General features: G+C 47.8%; 1 protein-coding gene across 1 annotated transcript in view; it reads right to left on the reverse strand.

Annotated features, from left to right (window-relative positions):
* Window positions 1–19,956, reverse strand: part of LOC100084385 (solute carrier organic anion transporter family member 1A1) — a 47,692-nt gene extending 27,736 nt beyond the window's left edge. Inside the window, 3 exon segments of the mRNA XM_039914746.1 lie at window positions 10,880–10,996; window positions 11,086–11,210; window positions 19,506–19,956. Of these exon segments, the coding sequence (XP_039770680.1) occupies window positions 10,880–10,996; window positions 11,086–11,210; window positions 19,506–19,956 (693 nt within the window).
* Between the last annotated feature and the right edge of the window lie 324 nt (window positions 19,957–20,280).

Consider the following 20,280-nt stretch of genomic DNA (forward strand, 5'->3'; position numbering starts at 1 on the left):
AGGCCAGAGGCAGGACGTGGAAGGATCAGACACAGTCTTTGTCTCACGTGGGGCTTACAGATTAAGGGGTTTGGAGAACAGGTATTTAATTTGAGATGACACCGAGGTTGTGGGCTTGAGAGTTGGGAAGGATGGTCGTACCATCCACAGTGACAGGGAAGTCAGGAAGAGGACAGGGCTTGGGGGAAGATGAGGAGCTCAGTTTTGGCCATGTTGAGTTTTAGGTGGCGGGCAGACATCCTGGTAGAGAGGTCTTGTAGGCGGGAGGAGATACGAGCCTGAAGGGACGGGGAGAGGACGGGGCGGAGACGTAGATCTGTGTGTCATCTGCGTAGAAATGGTAGTCGAAGCCGTGAGAGCGAATGAGTTCACCGAGGGAGTGAGTGTATATGAAGAACAGAAGAGGGCCAAGAACTGACCCTTGAGGAACCCCATCAGTTAGAGGATGGGAGGGGGAGGAGGAGCCCGCGAAGGAGACCGAGAATGACCGGCCAGAGAGATGAGAGGAGAACCGGGAGAGGACAGAGTCCGTGAAGCCAAGGTGAGATAAGGTGTGGAGGAGAAGGGGATGGTCGACAGTGTCAAAGGCAGCTGAGAGGTCGAGGAGGATTAGGATAGAGTAGGAGCCAATGGATTGGGCAAGAAGGAGGTCATGGGTGACAGATATTGACAGATATCAATACAGATAAACAGAGATCAATATAAATAACATAAAATTACAGATACATACGTAAGTGCTGTAGGGCTGGCAGGTGGAGGGAAGGGCAAAGGGAGCAAGTCAAGGCCACGAAGAAGGGAGCGGGAGATGAGGAAAAGTGAGGCTCGGTCTGGGAAGCTTCTTGTAAGCCTCTTGTAAGCTTCTCAAGAGCAGGGTTCATGTTTACCGCAATCTCGGTGTCATCCTTGACTCGTCCCTCTCGTTCACCCCACACATCCTATCCGTTACCAAGACCTGCCGGTTTCACCTCTACAATATCGCCAAGATCTGCCCTTTCCTCTCCATCCAAACGGCTACCTTACTATTACGGGCTCTCGTTATATCCCGGCTAGACTACTGTGTCGGCCTTCTCTCTGACCTCCCTTCCTCCTCTCTCGCCCCGCTCCGGTCTATTCTTCACTCCGCCGCCCGGCTCATCTTCCTGCAGAAACGATCTGGGCCTGTCACTCCCCTTCTTAAACAACTCCAGTGGTTGCCTATCGACCTCCGCTCCAAACAAAAACTCCTCACTCTAGGCTTCGAGGCTCTCCATCACCTTGCCCCTTCCTACCTCTCCTCCCTTCTCTCTTTCTACCGCCCACCCCGCACGCTCCGCTCCTCTGCCGCCCACCTCCTCGCCGTCCCTCGGTCTCGCCCATCCCGCCGTCGACCCCCGGGTCACGTCCTCCCGCGGTCCCGGAACGCCCTCCCTCCTCACCTCCGCCAAACTGATTCTCTTTCCCTCTTCGAAACCTTACTTAAAAATCACCTCCTCCAAGAGGCCTTCCCAGACTGAGCTCTTCTTCCCCCTCTACTCCCTCTGCCATCCCCCCTTTACCTCTCCGCAGCTAAAGCCTCATTTTCCCCTTTTCCCTCTGCTCCTCCACCTCTCCCTTCCCATCCCCACAGCACTGTACTCGTCCGCTCAACTGTATATATTTTCGTTACCCTATTTATTTTGTTAATGAATTGTACATCGCCTCGATTCTATTTAGTTGCCATCGGTTTTTATGAGATGTTCTTCCCCTTGACGCTGTTTAGTGCCATTGTTCTTGTCTGTCCGTCTCCCCCGATTAGACTGTAAGCCCGTCAAACGGCAGGGACTGTCTCTATCTGTTGCCGACTTGTTCATCCCAAGCGCTTAGTACAGTGCTCTGCACATAGTAAGCGCTCAATAAATACTATTGAATGAATGAATGAATGTTTACTAACCCTATTGTACTCTCCTGATAGCGCATTACAGAGCTCTGCACAGAGCCAATGGTGAGGAGTTTCTGTTTGATGCGGAGTTGGATGGGCAACCACTGGAGAGTCTTGTGGAGTGGGGAAACACGGCCCGCTGTTTTCGTAGAAAGACGATCTGGACAGCAGAGCAATTTAGTCTGCTGGGAGCACTCCTTAAAGCACTTAGGAGAGTCCAATAAACTTAGTAGACAAGATCCCTGTCCTCGAGGAACTTAAAATACTAAAAAGGTAAGGATTGGAAGAGGTTAAGTGCTCCGACCAAAGCGGTTTGGAGGAAAGTGGTTGAAGGGAAGGGATTTAGTAACGGTTTGAATATGCGGGTCTAACGGGAGAGATGAGGAGGGTGACGCCAAGGATCTGAGCTTGGGAGCCGGGGAGGATGGTGGGGCCGCCTACAGAGGTGGAAAAATCAGGGAGAGGACAGGGTTTGGGTGGGAAGACGAGGAGCTCTGTTTTGGACATGTGAGGTTGGAGGTGTCGAAGGGTCCTCAAGGGCCAAGCTGCGCAGCATCGGGCCTCTTCTGGGGCGCACGTTCAAATTGCGATGGCCTTTGCTGCCATCTAGGGGCTCGCGTGGACACTGACCCCGATTTTTATTATTATTAATAATAAATAATAATAACGTTGGTATTTGTTAGGGGCTTACTAAGTGCAGAGCACTGTTCTAAGCGCTGGGCTAGATATAGGGGAAGCAGCGTGGCGCAGTGGAAAGAGCACGGGCTTTGGAGTCAGGGCTCATGAGTTCGAATCCCGGCTCGGCCACTTGTCGGCTGTGTGACTGTGGGCAAGTCACTTAACTTCTCTGGGCCTCAGTTCCCTCATCTGTAAAATGGGGATTAAGACTGTGAGCCCCACGTGGGACAACCTGATTCCCCTGTGTCTACCCCAGCGCTTAGAACAGTGCTCTGCACATAGTAAGCGCTTAACAAATACCAACATTATTATAGGGTAATCAGGTTGTCCCTCGTGAGGCTCACAGTCTTCATCCCCATTTTACAGATGAGATAACTGAGGCCCAGAGAAGTGAAGGGACTTGTCCCCAGTCACACAGCAGACAATTGGCAGAGCCGGGATTCGAACCCATGACCTTGACTCCCAAGCCCGGGCTCTTTCCACTGAGCTATGCTGCTTCTCTATTAATAATAATAATTATTATTATGGTATTTGTTAAGCGCTTACTATGTGCCAAGTACTGTGCTAGGCGCTGGGGTGGGGTGGGGTAGAGAAGCGGCGTGGCTCAGTGGAAAGAGCACAGGCTTCGGAGTCAGAGGTCGTTGGTTCGATTCCCGGCTCTGCCCCTTGGCAGCTGTGTGACTGTGGGCAAATCACTTCACTTCTCTGTGCCTCAGTTACCTCATCTGGAAAATGGGGATTAACTGTGAGCCTCACGTGGGACGACCTGATTACCCTGTATCTACCCCGGCGCTTAGAACAGTGCTCGGTACATAGTAAGCGCTTAACAAATGCCAACATTATTATTATTACGTTATTAACAAGCAAACTGAGTGGGACAAAGTCCCCGTCCCATATGGGACTCACAGTCTCAATTCCCATTTTACAGATGAGGTAACTGAGGTCCAGAGAAATTAAGCGACTTGCCCAAGATCACACAGCAGACACGTGACAGAGCCAGGACCAGAACCCATGACCTTCTGACTCCCAGGTAAGTTCCTAGTGGGTGCAAATCACTGTATTCATTCATTCATTCAATAGTATTTATTGAGCACTTACCATGTGCACAGCACTGTACTAGTCGCTTGGAATGGACAATTGGGTAACAGATAGAGACAATCCCTGCCCAGCACTGGGAGAAAATACACAGTGTGAGTTAGACATCATCTCCGTCCCTCGGAAGGCTCACAAATAAGATCCTGTCTCTGGCCTGGAACACCCTCCCTCCTCAAATCTGAAAATTATTCTCCCTTGCTACCAAGCTTTATTGAAGGCCCATCTCCTGCAAGAGGCCTTCCCTGACTCTAACCCCCAGCTTTTCCTCTTCTCCCACTCTCTTCTGTGTCACCCTGACTCGCTCCCTTTATTCATCACCGCCCCTCCCAGCCCCACAGCACTTATGTCCATATTTGTCATTTATTTATCTCTATTAATGTCTTTCTCCCCCTCTAGACTGTAAGCGAAGCAGCGTGGCTCAGTGGGAAGAACCCGGGTTTGGGAGTCAGAGGTAATGGGTTCGAATCCCTGCTCTGCCTCTTGTCAACTGACTGTGGGCGAGTCACTTCACTTCTCTGTGACTCAGTGACCTCATCTGTAAAATGGGGATTAACTGTGAGCCCCACGGGGGACAACCTGATTACCCTGTATCTACCCCCAGCGCTTAGAACAGTGCTCTGCACATAGTAAGCGCTTAACAAATACCAATATTATTATCATTATTATTATTAAATGTATATATATACATATATAATTATATTGATGCTATTGATGCCTGTTTCCTTGATTTGATGTCCGTCTCCCCCCTTCTAGACTGTGAGCCCATTGTGGGGAGGGATTGTCTCTCTTTGTTGCTGAATTGTAATTTCCAAGCGCTCAGAACAGTGCTCTGCATACAGTAAGCGCTCAATAAATACGTTCAAATGAGTGACGTGATGGAGCCAGTATTAGAACGCATGACCTTTGGACTCCCAAGCCTGTGCTCTGTGCACCGTGCCAAGCTGCTTCTACTTACAACAGTACAACAATTAGCAAACACATTCCCTGTCCACAACGAGCTCACAGTCTAGAGGGGGGAGACTGACATGAATACAGATACGTAAATGACAGATATGTACCTAAGTGGTGTGGGGCTGAGAGGCGGGAAGAACTAAGGGAATAAGTCAGGGAGATGTAAAAGGGAATTGGAGAAGAGGAAAGGAGGGCAGTCAGGGAAGACCTCTTGGAGGAGATGTGCCTTCAATAAGGTTCCGAAGGACAGGATAGAGTAATTGTCTGTAGGATTTGAGGTGGGAGGGTGTTCCAGGACAGAGGCAGGATGAGGGCAAGGGATCGGGAGTGAAATAGGTGAGACAAGGCCCAGTGAGAAGGTTAGCGGCACCAGAGGAGTGAAGTGTGCAGGCTGGGCTGGAGAAGGAGAGAAGCGAGGTGAGGTAGGAGGGGGCAAGGTAGAGAACGGCTATAAAGCCAATGGAGAGGAGTTTTTGTTTGATGTGGAGGTGGATGGTTAACCCCTAGAGTTTCTGGGGGGAAAGAGGTGACATTTCCTGAACGTTTCTATAGAAAAATGATCGAGGCATCAGAGTGAAGTAGGGACTGGAGTGGGGAGAGACAGGAGGCAGGGAGGTCAGCAAGGAGGATGATGCAGTCATCCAGGAGAGATAGGATGAGTGAGTGTATTAACGTTGATAGTAGTTTGGATGGAGAGGAAAGGCCGGATCTTCGCGATGTTGTAAAGGTCGAACTGACAGGATCTAGTGATGGATTGAATATGTGGGTTAATGAGAGAGAGGAGTCAAGGATAACACCAGGTTATGGGTTTGTGAAACAAGAAGGATGGTAGTGTCGTCTAGGGTATTGGGAATGTCAGGGGGAGGACGGGGTTCAGGTGGGAAGAAAAGGAGCTCTGCTTTGGACATGTTAAGTTTGAGGTGACGGGAGGACATCCAAGTAGAGATGTCTTGAAGGCAAGAAGAAATATGAGACTGCAGAGAGGGAGAGAGATCATGTTTATTGCTATATTGTACCCTCCCAAGCGCTTAATACAGTGCTCTGCATACAGTAAGTTCTCAATAAATACAATTAAATGAACGAATGAATGAATAAGACAGCGTGCCTACCAACTGTTTTACTGTACTTTCCTAAGTGCTTAGTACAAAGCTCTGCATACAGTAAACAGTTAATAAATATGATTGATTGATTGATCTTAGGGAGGGCTCTTGCTGTGGGTGTTTTTCTCTTTCTTGCCAGGGTGGTGACGGGAGGGACGGAAGGAGTTCGACCTACGCCAGTTCCCAGAGACAGACCTGGCAGAGCTCTTCCACTAGGTCGTACTGCCTCTTCTCCAGGGCCTGAAGCTTCTCGGGGACAACATGAGAGGCTTTTCCCATTATGGACAGAGAACACGTCTGCTTACTCTGTTGTACTGTACTCTCCCAAGCACTTAGTACAGAGCACTGCATACAGTAAGTATTCAAAAAGATTTGATTGATGTATCAATTGACATCGATTTTGTGGAGGCCTTAAGCTCTGGGTGTTTTTCTCTTTCTTGCCAGAGTGGTGAAAGGAGGAACGGGAAGCGCTCAGTACAGGGCTCTGCACACTATAAGTGCTCAATAAACTTGAATGATTTATTGATTGAATGAGGGCGTCTCCATAGTTCCCAGGGGACAAGCCTGGTAGTTCTCTTTCCACGAGGCCGTACTGCCGCTTCTGTTAGCCTACTGGATAGAGCACAGGCCTGGGAGTCAGAAGGACTTGGGTTCTCATCTTGGCACCCCCACTTGTCTGCTGGGTGATCTAGGGCAAGTCACTTCACATCTCTGGGTCTAAAATCCCTCATCTCTAAAATGGGGATTAAGATTGTGAGTCCTTGGGACAGGGACTGGGTCCAATCCGATTACTTTGTATCTATTCCAGAGTTTAGCACAGTTCCTGGCACATAGTAAATGCTTAACAAATGCCACTATCATTATTATTGTTATTTTTATTATTATCTATTCAGGGCCTGGAGTTTCAGGGTGACAACCTGAGTGGCTTTTCTTATTAATAATAATAATAATAATAATAATGATGGCATTTGTTAAGTGCCTACTGTATGCAAAGCACTGTTCTAAGTGCTGGGGGGCATAAAAGGTGATCAGGTTGTCCCACGTTTGGCTCACAGTCTTAATCCCCATTTTACAGATGAGGTAACTGAGGCCCAGAGAAGTGAAGTGATTTGCCCAAAGTCACACAGCTGACAAGCGGCAGAGCCAGGATTAGAATCCATGATGACCCCTGACTCCCTAGCCCGGGCTCTTTCCACTGAGCCACGACTGCTTTTCTTGTTATGGGCAGGGAACTTGTCTGCTAATTCTGTTGTTTTCTACACTCTCAAGCACTTAGTACATTGCTCTGTACATAATAAGTGCTCAAAAAATACCAATCAAAGAATCAGTCATATTAATTGAGCACTTCCTGTGTGTAGAGCACCATACTAGTTGCTTGGGAGAGTCCAGTACAGCAATAAACAGACATATTCCCTGCCTACAAGAAGCAGGGAGCCTCATGGTGTTCTCTGCCAGTGAGGTCTCAGAGACATCTTGTCCCACAACCACAGGTCTCAGCTGTTCTCTTGCCAATCATCTCCCTGCCAGCTGCTGTGTCCTCCGGGCACAGGTGGACCAGGCAAGGGAGTGAGGATGGTTCAGTGCAAACCGTCCCCGCTACTGCAAAAACAACTCCAGGGTGAGTCCTGCTCAGGGTGGCTCCTCCCTCTCCCCTTCACACCATCAGGTTCTGAGCTGCACCCTCCTGGCTGTCAAGGCACTGGAAGAGGTGTAAGACTGAGTTTCCACAGGCCCAGCAAGCGGCTTAGTACAGTGCCAGGCACATAGTAAACGCTTAACAAATACCATTAAAAAAAAAAGTCTCTCTCCAAGACAGTCAGACCCATGGATGCAGTCTCACAGAGAGCCACGTCATCTGCACGCTAAAGATTCTGCTCTGCCCATCACTCAACTGTTTTTACCCAAAGCCCAGTAATTCAGGCCACCACACACGGAGCCAAAATCATCGCCTCAAAACTTGGTGTCCCCCTGGGGCTCCAGGCTTTTTCTCAGCAGCACGGAAATAGTGCAAATAAGAATTGTTCCATAAAGATGAAGGTTGTCAATGGCAGATGGGGGTCTGTTTATCACAGCGTATCCTGGCCAAGCTGAAAAAATGCGGGCATCGGGCCTGTTGTTATAGCTTATGGGTGCTTGAGAGATCTTTATGGGGAAAGAGGATGTGCGTCTTCAGGAGAGATCGATCAGGGTGGAGGCTCGGGACCCTGCCTACCAGCCCAAGAGCTTTTTAGTGCAGACTATTCTGGGAAGATAGAAGCTAGCTGGCTGGAGATGGTGTTTGTCACATCCAGCCTTAAAGGAAGAAGAAACACATTTGTCCTGCTGGCATCTTTCAGAACAAAATGGCTCCACTCCCCACTCAATGCCCAAGTTCTCTAAGAGAGATTGTTGCTCCCCGAAAGGGTCTCCCTCCTCGCTGTCCAGGTTCAAGGGGCCGAAAAAGATGACACTTGTCAATCAGACATTCAAACAATGGACCTTATTCAGTCAGTCAATCTTATTTGTTGAGCACTTACTAATAATTGAGGTATTTGTTAGGCACTTAGTATGTGTCAGGCACTGTATTAAGCACAGGGGCAGATACAAGCAAATCGGGTTAGATATAGTCCTTGTCCCAAGTGGGGCTCAGAGTCTCGATCCCCATTTTACAGATGAGGTAACTGAGGCACAGAGAAGTAGAGCGAATTGCCCAAGGTCACACAACAGATAAGCTATGGAGTCAGGATTAGAACCCATGACCTTCTGACTCCCAGGCCAGTGCTCTACCCACTACTCCATGCTGCTTCTCAGTCCCTGCTTATTGTGTGCAGAGTACTGTACTAAACGCTTGGGAGAGTACAATATCCACTATGTTCAGAACACTGTACTGAGCACTTGGAAAAGTCCAAATTGGCAGAGTTGATAGATGAGATTCCTGCCCACAAGGAGATTACAGTCTACAGGGGGAGCGAGACATTAAAATAAATTTCAGATAGGGAAAATAGGAGCATTTGAGAAATATGGACCGAAGCACTTAAGGGGCACACGATTAAATGGAAAGTGGACACAGAGGGGAGGGCGGATGAAGGACAGGTAGACTTAATCAGGGAAGGTTTCTTGAAGGACGTGCGATTTTAGGAGGGTTTTGAAGGTGGGGAGAGCGGTGGACTCAGATGTGAATTGTACTCTCCAAGCATTTAGTACAGTGCTCTGCACACAGTAAGCGCTCAATAAATATAGTTGAATGAATGAATGAATAAATGTGAAGGGGGAGGGAGTTGCAGATTCAAGGGAGAAAGTAAGCAAGGAGTTGGTAGCAGAATAGATAGAGGTACAGAGGGCAAGTTAGCATTTGAGGGGAGAAGTGTGTGGGCTGGGCTGTAGTAGATTAGCTAGGCGAGGTAAGAGGGAGAGAGCTGACCGAGGTATTAAAGCCGATGATAAGGAGTTTCTGTTTGATGCAGAGGTGGATGGGAAACCACAGGAGGTTTTTGAGAGTGAGGAGATGTGGCTATCTAATGCTAACCTTCTCACTATCTCTCCATGTCATCTATCTCGCCACCGACCTCTCGCCGACATCCTACCTCTGGCCTGGAATGCTCTCCGTCTTTGAAAAGATAATTGCTTTCCCCTACTTTAAAGCCTTATTGAAGGCACATTTCCTCCAAGAAGCCTTCCCTGACTAAGCCCTCCTCTCCTCTTCTCCCACTGCCCTCTGCGACACTCTTATTTGTTCTTTCATTCTTCTTCCCTCCCATCCCCACATCCCCTCCCATGGATATATAAGCAGCATGGCTCAGTGGAAAGAGCACGGGCTTGGGAGTCAGAGGTCATGGGTTCTAATCCCAGCTCCGTCGCTTGTCAGCTGTGTGACTTCGGGCAAGTCACTTAACCTCTCTGTACCTCAGTTACCTCATCTGCAAAATGGGAACTAAAATTGTGAGCCTCATGTGGGACAACCTGATCACCGTGAATACTCCCCAGCACTTAGAACAGTGCTTTGCACATAGTAAGCGCTTAACACATACCATTATCATCATATCATCATATCTGCTATTTATTTATGTATTTATATTACCGTCTGTCTCCCCCTCTAGACTGTGAGCTCAATGTGGGCAGGAATGTGTCTTTTTGTTGTTATACGGTACTCTCCCAAGCACTTAGTACGGTGATTTGCACACAGTAAGCGCTCAATAAATATGACTGAATGAATGAAAGAATAGACTAAAAGGTTTTTCATAAAAATGGTCCAGGCAGAAGAATGGAGAGACAGGAGGAAGGGAGGTCAACAAGGAGGCTGATGCAGTAATCAAGGTGAGGTAGGATAAGTGCTTGGACTGGCAAAAGAGCAGTTTGGTTGGTGAGGGAATGGTAGATTTTCATGAAGTTGTGAAGGTAGAACTGACAGGATTTTATGAGAGATTGAAAGTGTGGGTTGTATAAGAGAGATGAGTGGAAGATAATGCCAAGATAAAGATTTGGTTCTGTCTACAGTGATAGGAAAGTCAGGGGAAGGACAAGTTTTGGGTGGAAAATGAGGAGTTCTGTTTTGGACATGTTGACAGCCAATAAAAAGATGTCCTGAAAGCAGGAGGAAATGCCAGATTGCAGAGAAAGACAGGGCAGGAGAGGTAAATGTGGAAATCATCCACGTAGAGATGGTAGTTGAAGACATGGGAGTGAATGAGTTCTCCAAAGTATTGGGTGTACTTGGAGAATAGAAGTAGGACCTTGAAAGACTACCACGGTTAGAGTGTGGGAGGCAGAGGAGAAACCTGTGAAAAAGACTGCGAATAAGCAGCCAGAGAGAAGGGAAGACACTATCCAGGAGAGGATAGTGTCAGTAAAGCCAAGATAAGATCAATTTTCCAGGAGAAGGGACTAGTGCACAGTGTCAAAGGCAGCAGAAAGGTCGAAGAGGATTAGGATGGAGTAGAGGCCGTTGGTTTTGACAAGAGGAACATTATTGGTGATTTAGAGAGGGCAATTTCAATGGAGTGAAGGGGGAGGAAGCCGGGTGAGGCATAATAGCATAAGAAAATTAAATGGGGTCAACACATCAAAGGTCTTTCTAGGGGAACAGTCGAGATTTATGGAGAGGTGTGGCAGCAGGCAAGTGGCAGAGCCAGGATTAGAATCCAGGTCCTCCGACTCCCAACAAATGAGTAAAATCCCCTACCTTCAGTTTGGAGTTCCAGCCCGATTGGTCTAGCTTCCTCTGTCTCTGCCATGGCTCTCCAATGGACTGCAGGCTCCTGATGTGTGATTCTTTCTCTGGAAGAATTGCATCACCACCCTTGAAAATAATATGAAGACACAAGTCCAAGATTACAGAGGAATGATCTTAACTGTGAGATCACCCCAAATCTGACTCCTCTGACTCACCCGTTCTCCGGGTGTTCCGATTTTGAGGGAGATGGTAATTTTCAAGGCCCAGAAACAGCCGAGAATGTGAGTTTGTGAAGAAGTCTGCCCTGAAGAACCAGGCACGTCCCCGAGGACTAGAGTCACTTTTTAGTAAGATTAGAGCTAGGTGGACAATTTAAAAAACCCAGTTTACTAAGGATAAAGAAAATGATTTCACAATATTAGAAACAGTTCCAAAAGCAGGTTGACTCCAAAGCAAACAGATGCCAACCTGAAAACTGGATGTTCACTAAACAAAAACAGTAGCCCACGGCTTTAACTTTGATTTTTGCTGAAATGTACACCGTGCAGAGTGTACTGAAATTAATGACCTCAGGGATACTGCCAACTGTGACTCTGACATTTCTTTCCAGTGGCCCCTGGACCCTAGACTACCAAAGCTTAGACTCTGAGCCCTGTCAGGGACAGGGCCTGGATCCTATCAGATTATTTTGTTTTCACCCCGGCACAGCACTTATATAAAACCTTTCTGAAATGCCACCTCCTCCAGGACGTTACCTTTGATTGATGTCTCATCTGCCCACCCTACTTTCCTAGCTACTCTGCCTTATCAATCAATCAGTCAGGCAATCAATAGAATTCATAGTGCATTCTCCCCACCATCCTTCTCTCACTACTCTTCCTTATCAGTCAGTCAATCAATCGATCAGGCAATCAGTGGAATTCATGAAGCATTTACTGTGGGCAGAGTGCTGAACTAAGTGTTTGGGAGAGTAAAATATAAAGAACTGAAAGACACCATACCTGCCTAAAGGAAGCTTACAGTCTACAGGGGGAGGCAGACATTAAATAAATGACAGATAGGGAAAGGAACAGAATATAATGAAACGGCCATAAATAATAATAGTTTTTTATTAATAATTATGATATTTGTTAAGCACTTACTATGTGCCAAGCACTGTTCTAAGTGCGGGGGTAGATACAAGGTTGTCCCATATGGGGGCTCAGAGCACTAATCCCCATTTTACAGATGAGGTAACTGAGGCACAGAGAAGTTAAGTGGCTTGCCCAAGGTCACAGCAGACAAGTGGCAGAGCCGGGATTAGAACTCATGTCCTCTGATTCCCAAACCCGTGCTGTTTCCACTAAGCCAAGCTGCTGTCAGGCATTGTTCTAAGCAGTCGGGGGGACACAAGCATATGGGGTTGGAAACAGTTCCTTTCCCATCAAGGGCTCACAGTCTCAATCTCCATTTTATAACGAGGTAAAGGAGGCCCAGAGGAGTGAAGTGACTTTCCCTAGGTCATAACAGACAAGTGACAGAACCAGGATTAGAACCCTTGATCTTCTGACTCCCAGGCCCATGGTCTATCCACTACTCCATGCTGTGGGGCTGGGGCCCGGGTGAGTCCCGAAGTATTTATGGGGGGATAGACCCATGTGCCTAGGTGATGCAGGAGGGAGGGCAAATAGGGAGAGGAGATGAGAGATTAATCGGGAAAGGCTGCTTGGAGAAAATAATAATAATAATTATGGTATTTGTTTAGAGTTTACTATGTGCTGAACACTGTTCTACACGCAAGGGTAGATACAGGGTAATCAGATTGTCCCACGTGGGGCTCACATTTTTTATTCCCCATTTTTACAGATGAGTAACTGAGGCACAGAGAAGTTAAGTGACTTGCCCAACGTCACACAGCAGTCAAGTGGTGGGGCCGGGATCAGAACACCCGACCTTTGACTCCCAAGCCCGTGCTCTTTCCACTAAGCCACGCTGCTTCTCTGAAAATACTATTTTAGTGGAGCTTTGAAACTTGGAATCAGATCATGGGTTCTAATCCCAGCCCTGCCACTTGTCTCCTGTGTGACCTTGGGCAAGTCATTTCACTTCTCTGTGCCTCAGTTACCTCATCTATAAAAGGGGTATTGAGACTGTTCGCCCCACATGGACCAGGGACTGTGTCCAACCCAATTAGCTTGTATCCATCCCAGTGCTTAGAACATCGCCTGGCGCATAGTAAGCACTTAACAAATACCACAATTATTATTATTGACCCTGATGGACAAGCAGGAATGGTGTAGGAGGGATGAGGAGTTGTATCTTTGATGCCATTTTGAAGGCAGTCGCAGGAAAATCACATGGAGACATCCTGGAGGCCAGTAGAGATGTGAGGTGGCAGAGCAGGGGAAAGGTGAGAGCTGGAGAGATGACAGTGGGGGAGGAGGTAGGTGAAACCGTGGGAGCCCATCCGTCAATCAGTGTTATTTCTCGAGTGCTTTATATAAAAAGTCAGTCAATCATATTTATTGAGCACTCACTGTGTGCAGGGCACTGTACTAAACACTTGGAAGAATACATCACAACAGTATACCAGACACATTCCCCGCCCACAGTAAGCTTACAGTCTAGATGGGGAGATAGACATTCATATAAATAAAATTCCAGAGCACCATTCTAAGAGCTTGGGTGAGGACAATAGAGTGAGTAGACATGATCTCTGCCATCAGGAAGCTTATACTCCACTGTATGTGGAGCACTGTGCTGAGCACTTGGAAGAATACAAAAAAGACATGGTGCCTGCCATCAGAGATCTTACAGTCTAATAATAATAATGTTGGTATTTGTTAAGCGCTTACTATGTGCAGAGCACTGTTCTAAGCACTGGGATAGACAGAGGGGAACCAGGTTGTCCCACGTGGAGCTCACAGTCTTCATTTTACAGATGAGGGAACTGAGGCACCGAGAGGTTAAGTGACTTGCCCACAGTCCCACAGCTGACAAGTGGCAGAGCCGGGATTTGAACCCATGACCTCTGACTCCAAAGCCCGTGCTCTTTTCCACTGAGCCACGCTGCAGTCTACTGCTTGTGGAGCTCCATACTGACTACTTTAATTCACTCATTCATTCAGCTGTATTTACTGAGCACCTATGGTGTACAAAGCACTATACTAAGCACTTGGGAGAGTACAATATGTACTGGACGATTTACCATCCTATCTCTGTTCTATCTCCTTCCCATTTTGTACTAGGCAATTGACCATCCTGTCTCCGTTCTAACTGCTTCCAATATTTTACTAGACATCCTGTCTCCGTTTAATCTCCTTCCTGTGGTAGATCAATCAGTTAAGTTTGGGCAACAATGTGTCAATTACATTACTTTATATGGACCACTCCTAAGAACTGGTTCTGATTGAGGGGTGGATTCCGAGCAACAGAAGGGGATTGGCTGGGATTTGGGGTGCGCGCTGGAAGAGTTGCAGTCGAGTGGAACACAGAAGTGCTTGCAAATAAAGGTACCGGGTTCGGGATGGCTCAGGGCTGTTTGTCCCTCGCACCCCGTGGGGTGAACGGGCGGCAGCCACTTTCCGCCCTTTCCTGCTGTCTCGGCTCGCTCTCTTGAGTCTGTTCATTTCTACACCAAGGTCACGAAACCCTCTCATGCGATTGCAAGATCAGAGTCGTTTCTCTGATAAAAATCCGTAACACAATATAACAATAAACATTTCCTGCCCACAATAAGCTTATAGTCTAGAGGGAGAGGCAGACATTAATATAAATATATATATGACAGATATGGACATAAATGCTTGTGGGTTTGGGAGAGAGGATGAATAAAGGGAGCAAGTCAGGGTGAGTCAGAAGGGAGTGGGAAGTACTCGGAAGAATATAATAGTAAGCAAGATCCCTGCCTTCAAGGAGCTTAAAGGCTACCATGTGCAGAGAACTACAGTTCACTGACTTGGGAGAGCACAGTAAAGTGAGTAGACATCATCCCTATCCTCCAGGACCATACAGTCTACTGTGTGCAGAGCACTGTACTAAGCACTAGGAAGAGCATGAGAAGCAGTGTGGCCTAGTGGATAGAGCACAGTCGTGGAATCCAGAAGGACCTGGTTTCCGATCCCACCTCTGCCAGTTGTCTGCTGTTCAACCTTGGGCAATCACTTGACTTCTCTGGGCCTCAAGTGGGACATTATTCACTTGTATCTGCCCTAATGCTTAGTACAGTGCCTGGCACTATTTCAAAAACAAAAAGTATAATATAGTTGGTGGGATATGATCCCTGCCCTCAAGGAGTTTCCTGTCTATTGACAGTCTTTACCTGGAAACTGATGATTTTCCTGAGGAGGGGAATGTAAAGCCAGAAGCTAGAGGGTAGGACAGTGAGTATATTTCCTCAGAATGAGTAAACAGTGAGTCTATTTGCTCAAAGAATCAGCGTTAGAAATGTTGACTTTGCTTATTAAATTCATGGATGAATTCACTGGTGTTTTTTCAATAGGAGGTCTCCATCAGTAATAAATAATAATAATAATTGTGGTATTTATTAAGCCCTTACTATATGTAAAGCACTGTTCTAAGAGCTGGGGTTAATACAAGGTAAACAGTTTGTCCCACGTGGGGCTCACAGTCTTAATCTCCATTTTACAGATGAGGTAACTGAAGCACAGAGAAATTAAGTGACTTGCCCAAAGTCACATAGCTGATAAGTGGCGGAGCTGGGATTAGAATCCATGACCTCTGACTCCCAAGCCCGGGCTGTTTCCACTAAGCCAGGCTGCTTCTCAGAACTTGGGTTCTGTCCCTGGTTATTTGCTGAAGGCATTGTCTGAATGAATAAGGGACACTAATCGATCAATCGATGGTATTTAATGAGGTCTGCGTGTAGAGCCTTTTGCTAAGCCTTTGGGAGATTGGTAGACGTGATCCTTGCCAACAAGTAGATTACAGTTTAGAGGGGAAGACAGACTTTGAAGTAGAAAATAGCTAGGGGAAATATTAAGACTATACCATCAGTAGTATTTATTGAGTACTTACTATGTGCAGAGCACTATACTAAGTGAGAGGGAGAGTAATAATAATGATGATGGTATTTGTTAAGCACTTACAATGTGCCAAGCACTGTTCTAAGCATTGGGGTAGATACATGGCAATCAGGTTATCCCTTGTGGGTCTCACAGTCTCAATCCCCATTTTACATATGAGGGAACTGAGGCACAGAGAAGCGAAATGACTTTCCAAAGGTCACATAGACAAGTGGCAGAGCCAGAATTAGAACCCATGACCTCTGACTCCCAAGCCCATACTCTAGAGTACAATACGACAGAGTTGGCAGGCACGTTCTCTGCCCACAATGAACTTATAGTCTAGAGGGGGAGATGAATGTTCACATAAATGAATAATTGATAATACAAAACTGGTAGATATCTCCAACTACATTTTCCAGTGTGGCCCCAGAAATTAATGGTTATGATTTAGTGTCCTGAAAGATCAGGGCTTTGAACTCAAGTCTTGTTCAAATGACGATCAATAAAACCTTTAGCTAAGGAGATAACAATCCAAAAATACAGTCGGGGAAAAGACCAGAGACCAAAGTCATCAGATATTGTTACCCAGGCCTCTGTATCCTACAATTGGCCCAGGCAAGGAGGCCTCTGGGAAAAAGTGAATCTCCTGCCCTTATGCCCCTTGCTTAACAATGAAGAGTATTTATTGTCAGCTAATCAATAGTATTTACTTAGCACTGATTGGGTGTGGAGTGATGTACTAATCTCCGGTGCTCTCTGTCCTCCAACTCTTAAATCTCCCCTGAAACACAAGATGACCTTCCAGCCTCCTGACTCTCCCCTCTCTGGGCCATGCTTCACCCCTCTGCTCAGATCATTTCTCCCCAAAACTACTCACCCCTCATCTCCTCACTCCTCAAAAACCTCCAGTAGCTGCCCATCCATCTTGGCACCAAAAAGCAACATCAGCTATTGTTATATTACACTTCCCCAAGCCCTTAGTCCAGTGCTCTTCACACAGTAAGTGCTCGATAAGTAAATTGAATGAACGAATGAACTCGGTCAATTCTCTCCCCTTTTCTCCTTCCTTTCCCACTGCTTTGCTCCTCTAACCCCAAGCTACTTACTGCATCAGGGCTCGGGAGTCAGAGATTCTGACTCCCAGTCAATTAGTTGATTAATCCATGGCATTTATTGTCTTCTGTGTGCAAAGCACTGTACTAAGTTCTCAGGAGAGTAGAATACAATAGGTTGGTAGAAATGATCCCTGCCCACAAGAAGCTCAGAGTCCACAGCGGGAGACGGATGATTCAATAGATTCCACTTAAGGAAACCAGTTAAGGCTCTCCACGGTCACCAGCTGGTCCCACCCTACAAAGCCGCTGTCCTTCTCCATTTCTCCACAGCCGGACCTGTACCCGTCTCTCTTTTCTCCCCTGTGTCCATCCCCTTGCTCATGCTATTCCCCTTTCTCAGAACCCCAGTAAGTCCTGCCCTTCCCATATTCCAAACCTCCCAGAATTCCCACCTCCCCCCAAATCCCATCTTCAGTATTTCAGTATTCAGTATATTCAGTATTCCCACATTCCAACTCATATCATCTCAACAGCAGCCATCCCAAGAGCGTCTGTACCTATTATAACCACCATCATTTATGTATTATTATAATAATCATAATCATAATTACAATGATACTACGTAAAATGAGAGCAGCGCTTGGCACACAGTAAGCGCTTGACAAATACCACTATTATATTGTTCTAAGTGCTGGGGTTGATACAAGTTAATCAGGTTGGACACAGTCCCCCTCTCACATGGAGTTCACACTCTAAGTAGGAAGAAGTAGGATCGAATTCCCATTTTCCAGATAAGGAAACTGAGGCCCAGATAAATTAAGTGATTCACCCTAGGCCCCACAACAGAGATGTGGCAGAGCTAGGATTAGAACCCAGGTAATAATAATATTAATTGTGATATATGTTTAGCGCTTACCATATGCCAAGCACTGTTCTAAGAACTGTTCTAAGTTCTAGGTACAAGGTAAAAGGTAATCGGGTTGAACTTAATCCCTGTCCCACATGGAACTCACAGTCATAATCTCCATTTTACAGATAAAATAACTGAGACATGGAGAAGTGAAGTGACTTGCCCAAGGTCACACAGAAGATGAGCAGTGGAGCAAGGATTAGAACCCATGTCCTCTGACTCCCCGGCCCAGGCTCTTTCCAGTAGGCCATGCTGCCTCTCACGTTGACCTGCATGTTGGCAAGGCATGAATCCCATGCCTTTTTGGCATACTCGTTCATTCATTCATTCAAGCTTATTTATTGAGTGCTTACTTTGTGCACAGCACTGTACTAAGTGCTTGGGAAAGTACAATATAGCAATAAAAAGAGACAATTCCTGCCCACAGTGGGGGCTTAGCAGAGAGTCCTGCACCCAAGAGTGTCCACTGGTCATGTCTACATTCATTCAATAGTATTTATTGAGCGCTTACTATGTGCAGAGCACTGTACTAAGCGCTTGGGATGAACAAGTCGGCAACAGATAGAGACAGTCCCTGCCGTTTGACGGGCTTACAGTCTAATCGGGGGAGACGGACAGACAAGAACGATGGCGATAAACAGCGTCAAGGGGAAGAACATCTCGTAAAAACAATGGGAGCTAAATAGAATCGAGGCGATGTATAATTCATTAACAAAATAAATAGGGTAACGAAAATATATACAGTTGAGCGGACGAGTACGGTGCTGTGGGGATGGGAAGGGAGAGGTGGAGGAGCAGAGGGAAAAGGGGAAAATGAGGCTTAAGCTGCGGAGAGGTAAAGGGGGGATGGCAGAGGGAGTAGAGGGGGAAGAGGAGCTCAGTCTGGGAACGCCTCTTGGAGGAGGTGATTTTTAAGTAAGGTTTTGAAGAGGGAAAGAGAATCAGTTTGGCGGAGGTGAGGAGGGAGGGCGTTCCAGGACCGCGGGAGGACGTGACCCAGGGGTCGACGGCGGGATAGGCGAGACCGAGGGACGGCGAGGAGGTGGGCGGCAGAGGAGCGGAGCGTGCGGGGTGGGCAGTAGAAAGAGAGAAGGGAGGAGAGGTAGGAAGGGGCAAGGTGATGGAGAGCCTTGAAGCCTAGAGTGAGGAGTTTTTGTTTGGAGCGGAGGTCGATAGGCAACCACTGGAGTTGTTTAAGAAGGGGAGTGACAGGCCCAGATCGTTTCTGCAGGAAGATGAGCCGGGCAGCGGAGTGAAGAATAGACCGGAGCGGGGAGAGAGAGGAGGAAGGGAGGTCAGAGAGAAGGCTGACACAGTAGTCTAGCCGGGATATAACGAGAGCCCGTAATAGTAAGGTAGCTGTTTGGGTGGAGAGGAAAGGGCGGATCTTGGCGATATTGTAGAGGTGAAACCGGCAGGTCTCGGTAACGGATAGGATGTGTGGGGTGAACGAGAGGGACGAGTCAAGGATGACACCGAGATTGCGGGCCTGCGGCACGGGAAGGACGGTCGTGCCATCCACGGTGATAGAGAAGTCTGGGAGAGGACCGGGTTTGGGAGGGAAGATGAGGAGCTCAGTCTTGCTCATGTTGAGTTTTAGGTGGCGGGCCGACATCCAGGTGGAGACGTCCCGGAGGCGGGAGGAGATGCGAGCCTGTGAGCACGGTGGGCGGTGCCGAAGGCGTCGTTGATGTACACGTCTCCCAGCTTGGAGAGGGAGGCTCGGAAGGCCTCCACCTTGGCCGCGTCAGCCTTGACCTTGTTCCCGGCCGTGTCCTTGCCCTTCCCTTCCTCCTCCACGTGGAAACGCAGATTCTCCAGCAGGATGACGGAGCCGGCCGGGGGGTCGGCACAGGCCTTCTCCACCTCGGGCCCCACGCAGTCCTTGAGGAACAGCACATCCCTGCCCAACAAGGTCTTGAGCTCCACGGCCACGGGCCCCAGGGAGTATTTGTCCGGCATGGGAACGCCGTCCGGACGGCCCAGGTGGCTCATGAGGACGACAGACTTGGCCCCGTGATCCAGGCAGTGCTTGATGCTGGGGATGGCGGCCTTCACCCTCTGGTTGTTGGTGATCTGTTTGTTCTTCATGGGGACGTTGAAGTCGACCCTCATCACGACCCGCTTCCCCTTCACCTCCACCTTGTCCAAGGTCAGCTTGGTGGAGAGAGACATTGTGGCAGGGAGGGGGCGTCCAGTACAGCGGCGGCGGCGGCGGCGGCGACGACGACTCCTGCGGGGGAGTATATGTCTACATATACATCCCACCGACAGCTCAAGCTCACTGTGGGCCAAACGTAAACCCTGGTCTTTCACGCCAAGTCCTCTCAAATCCTCTCATCCCACATCCTCACCAAACTCACCCACTTCTTCAAGGCTCTCATTCCCGAGGCTGTGGGTGGGCAGGTAGAGCGGGGACCGAAGATAATGCCTAAACAC

Source organism: Ornithorhynchus anatinus, chromosome 2, assembly GCF_004115215.2.
Source record: "Ornithorhynchus anatinus isolate Pmale09 chromosome 2, mOrnAna1.pri.v4, whole genome shotgun sequence".
NCBI classification, from domain to species: Eukaryota; Metazoa; Chordata; class Mammalia; order Monotremata; family Ornithorhynchidae; genus Ornithorhynchus; species Ornithorhynchus anatinus.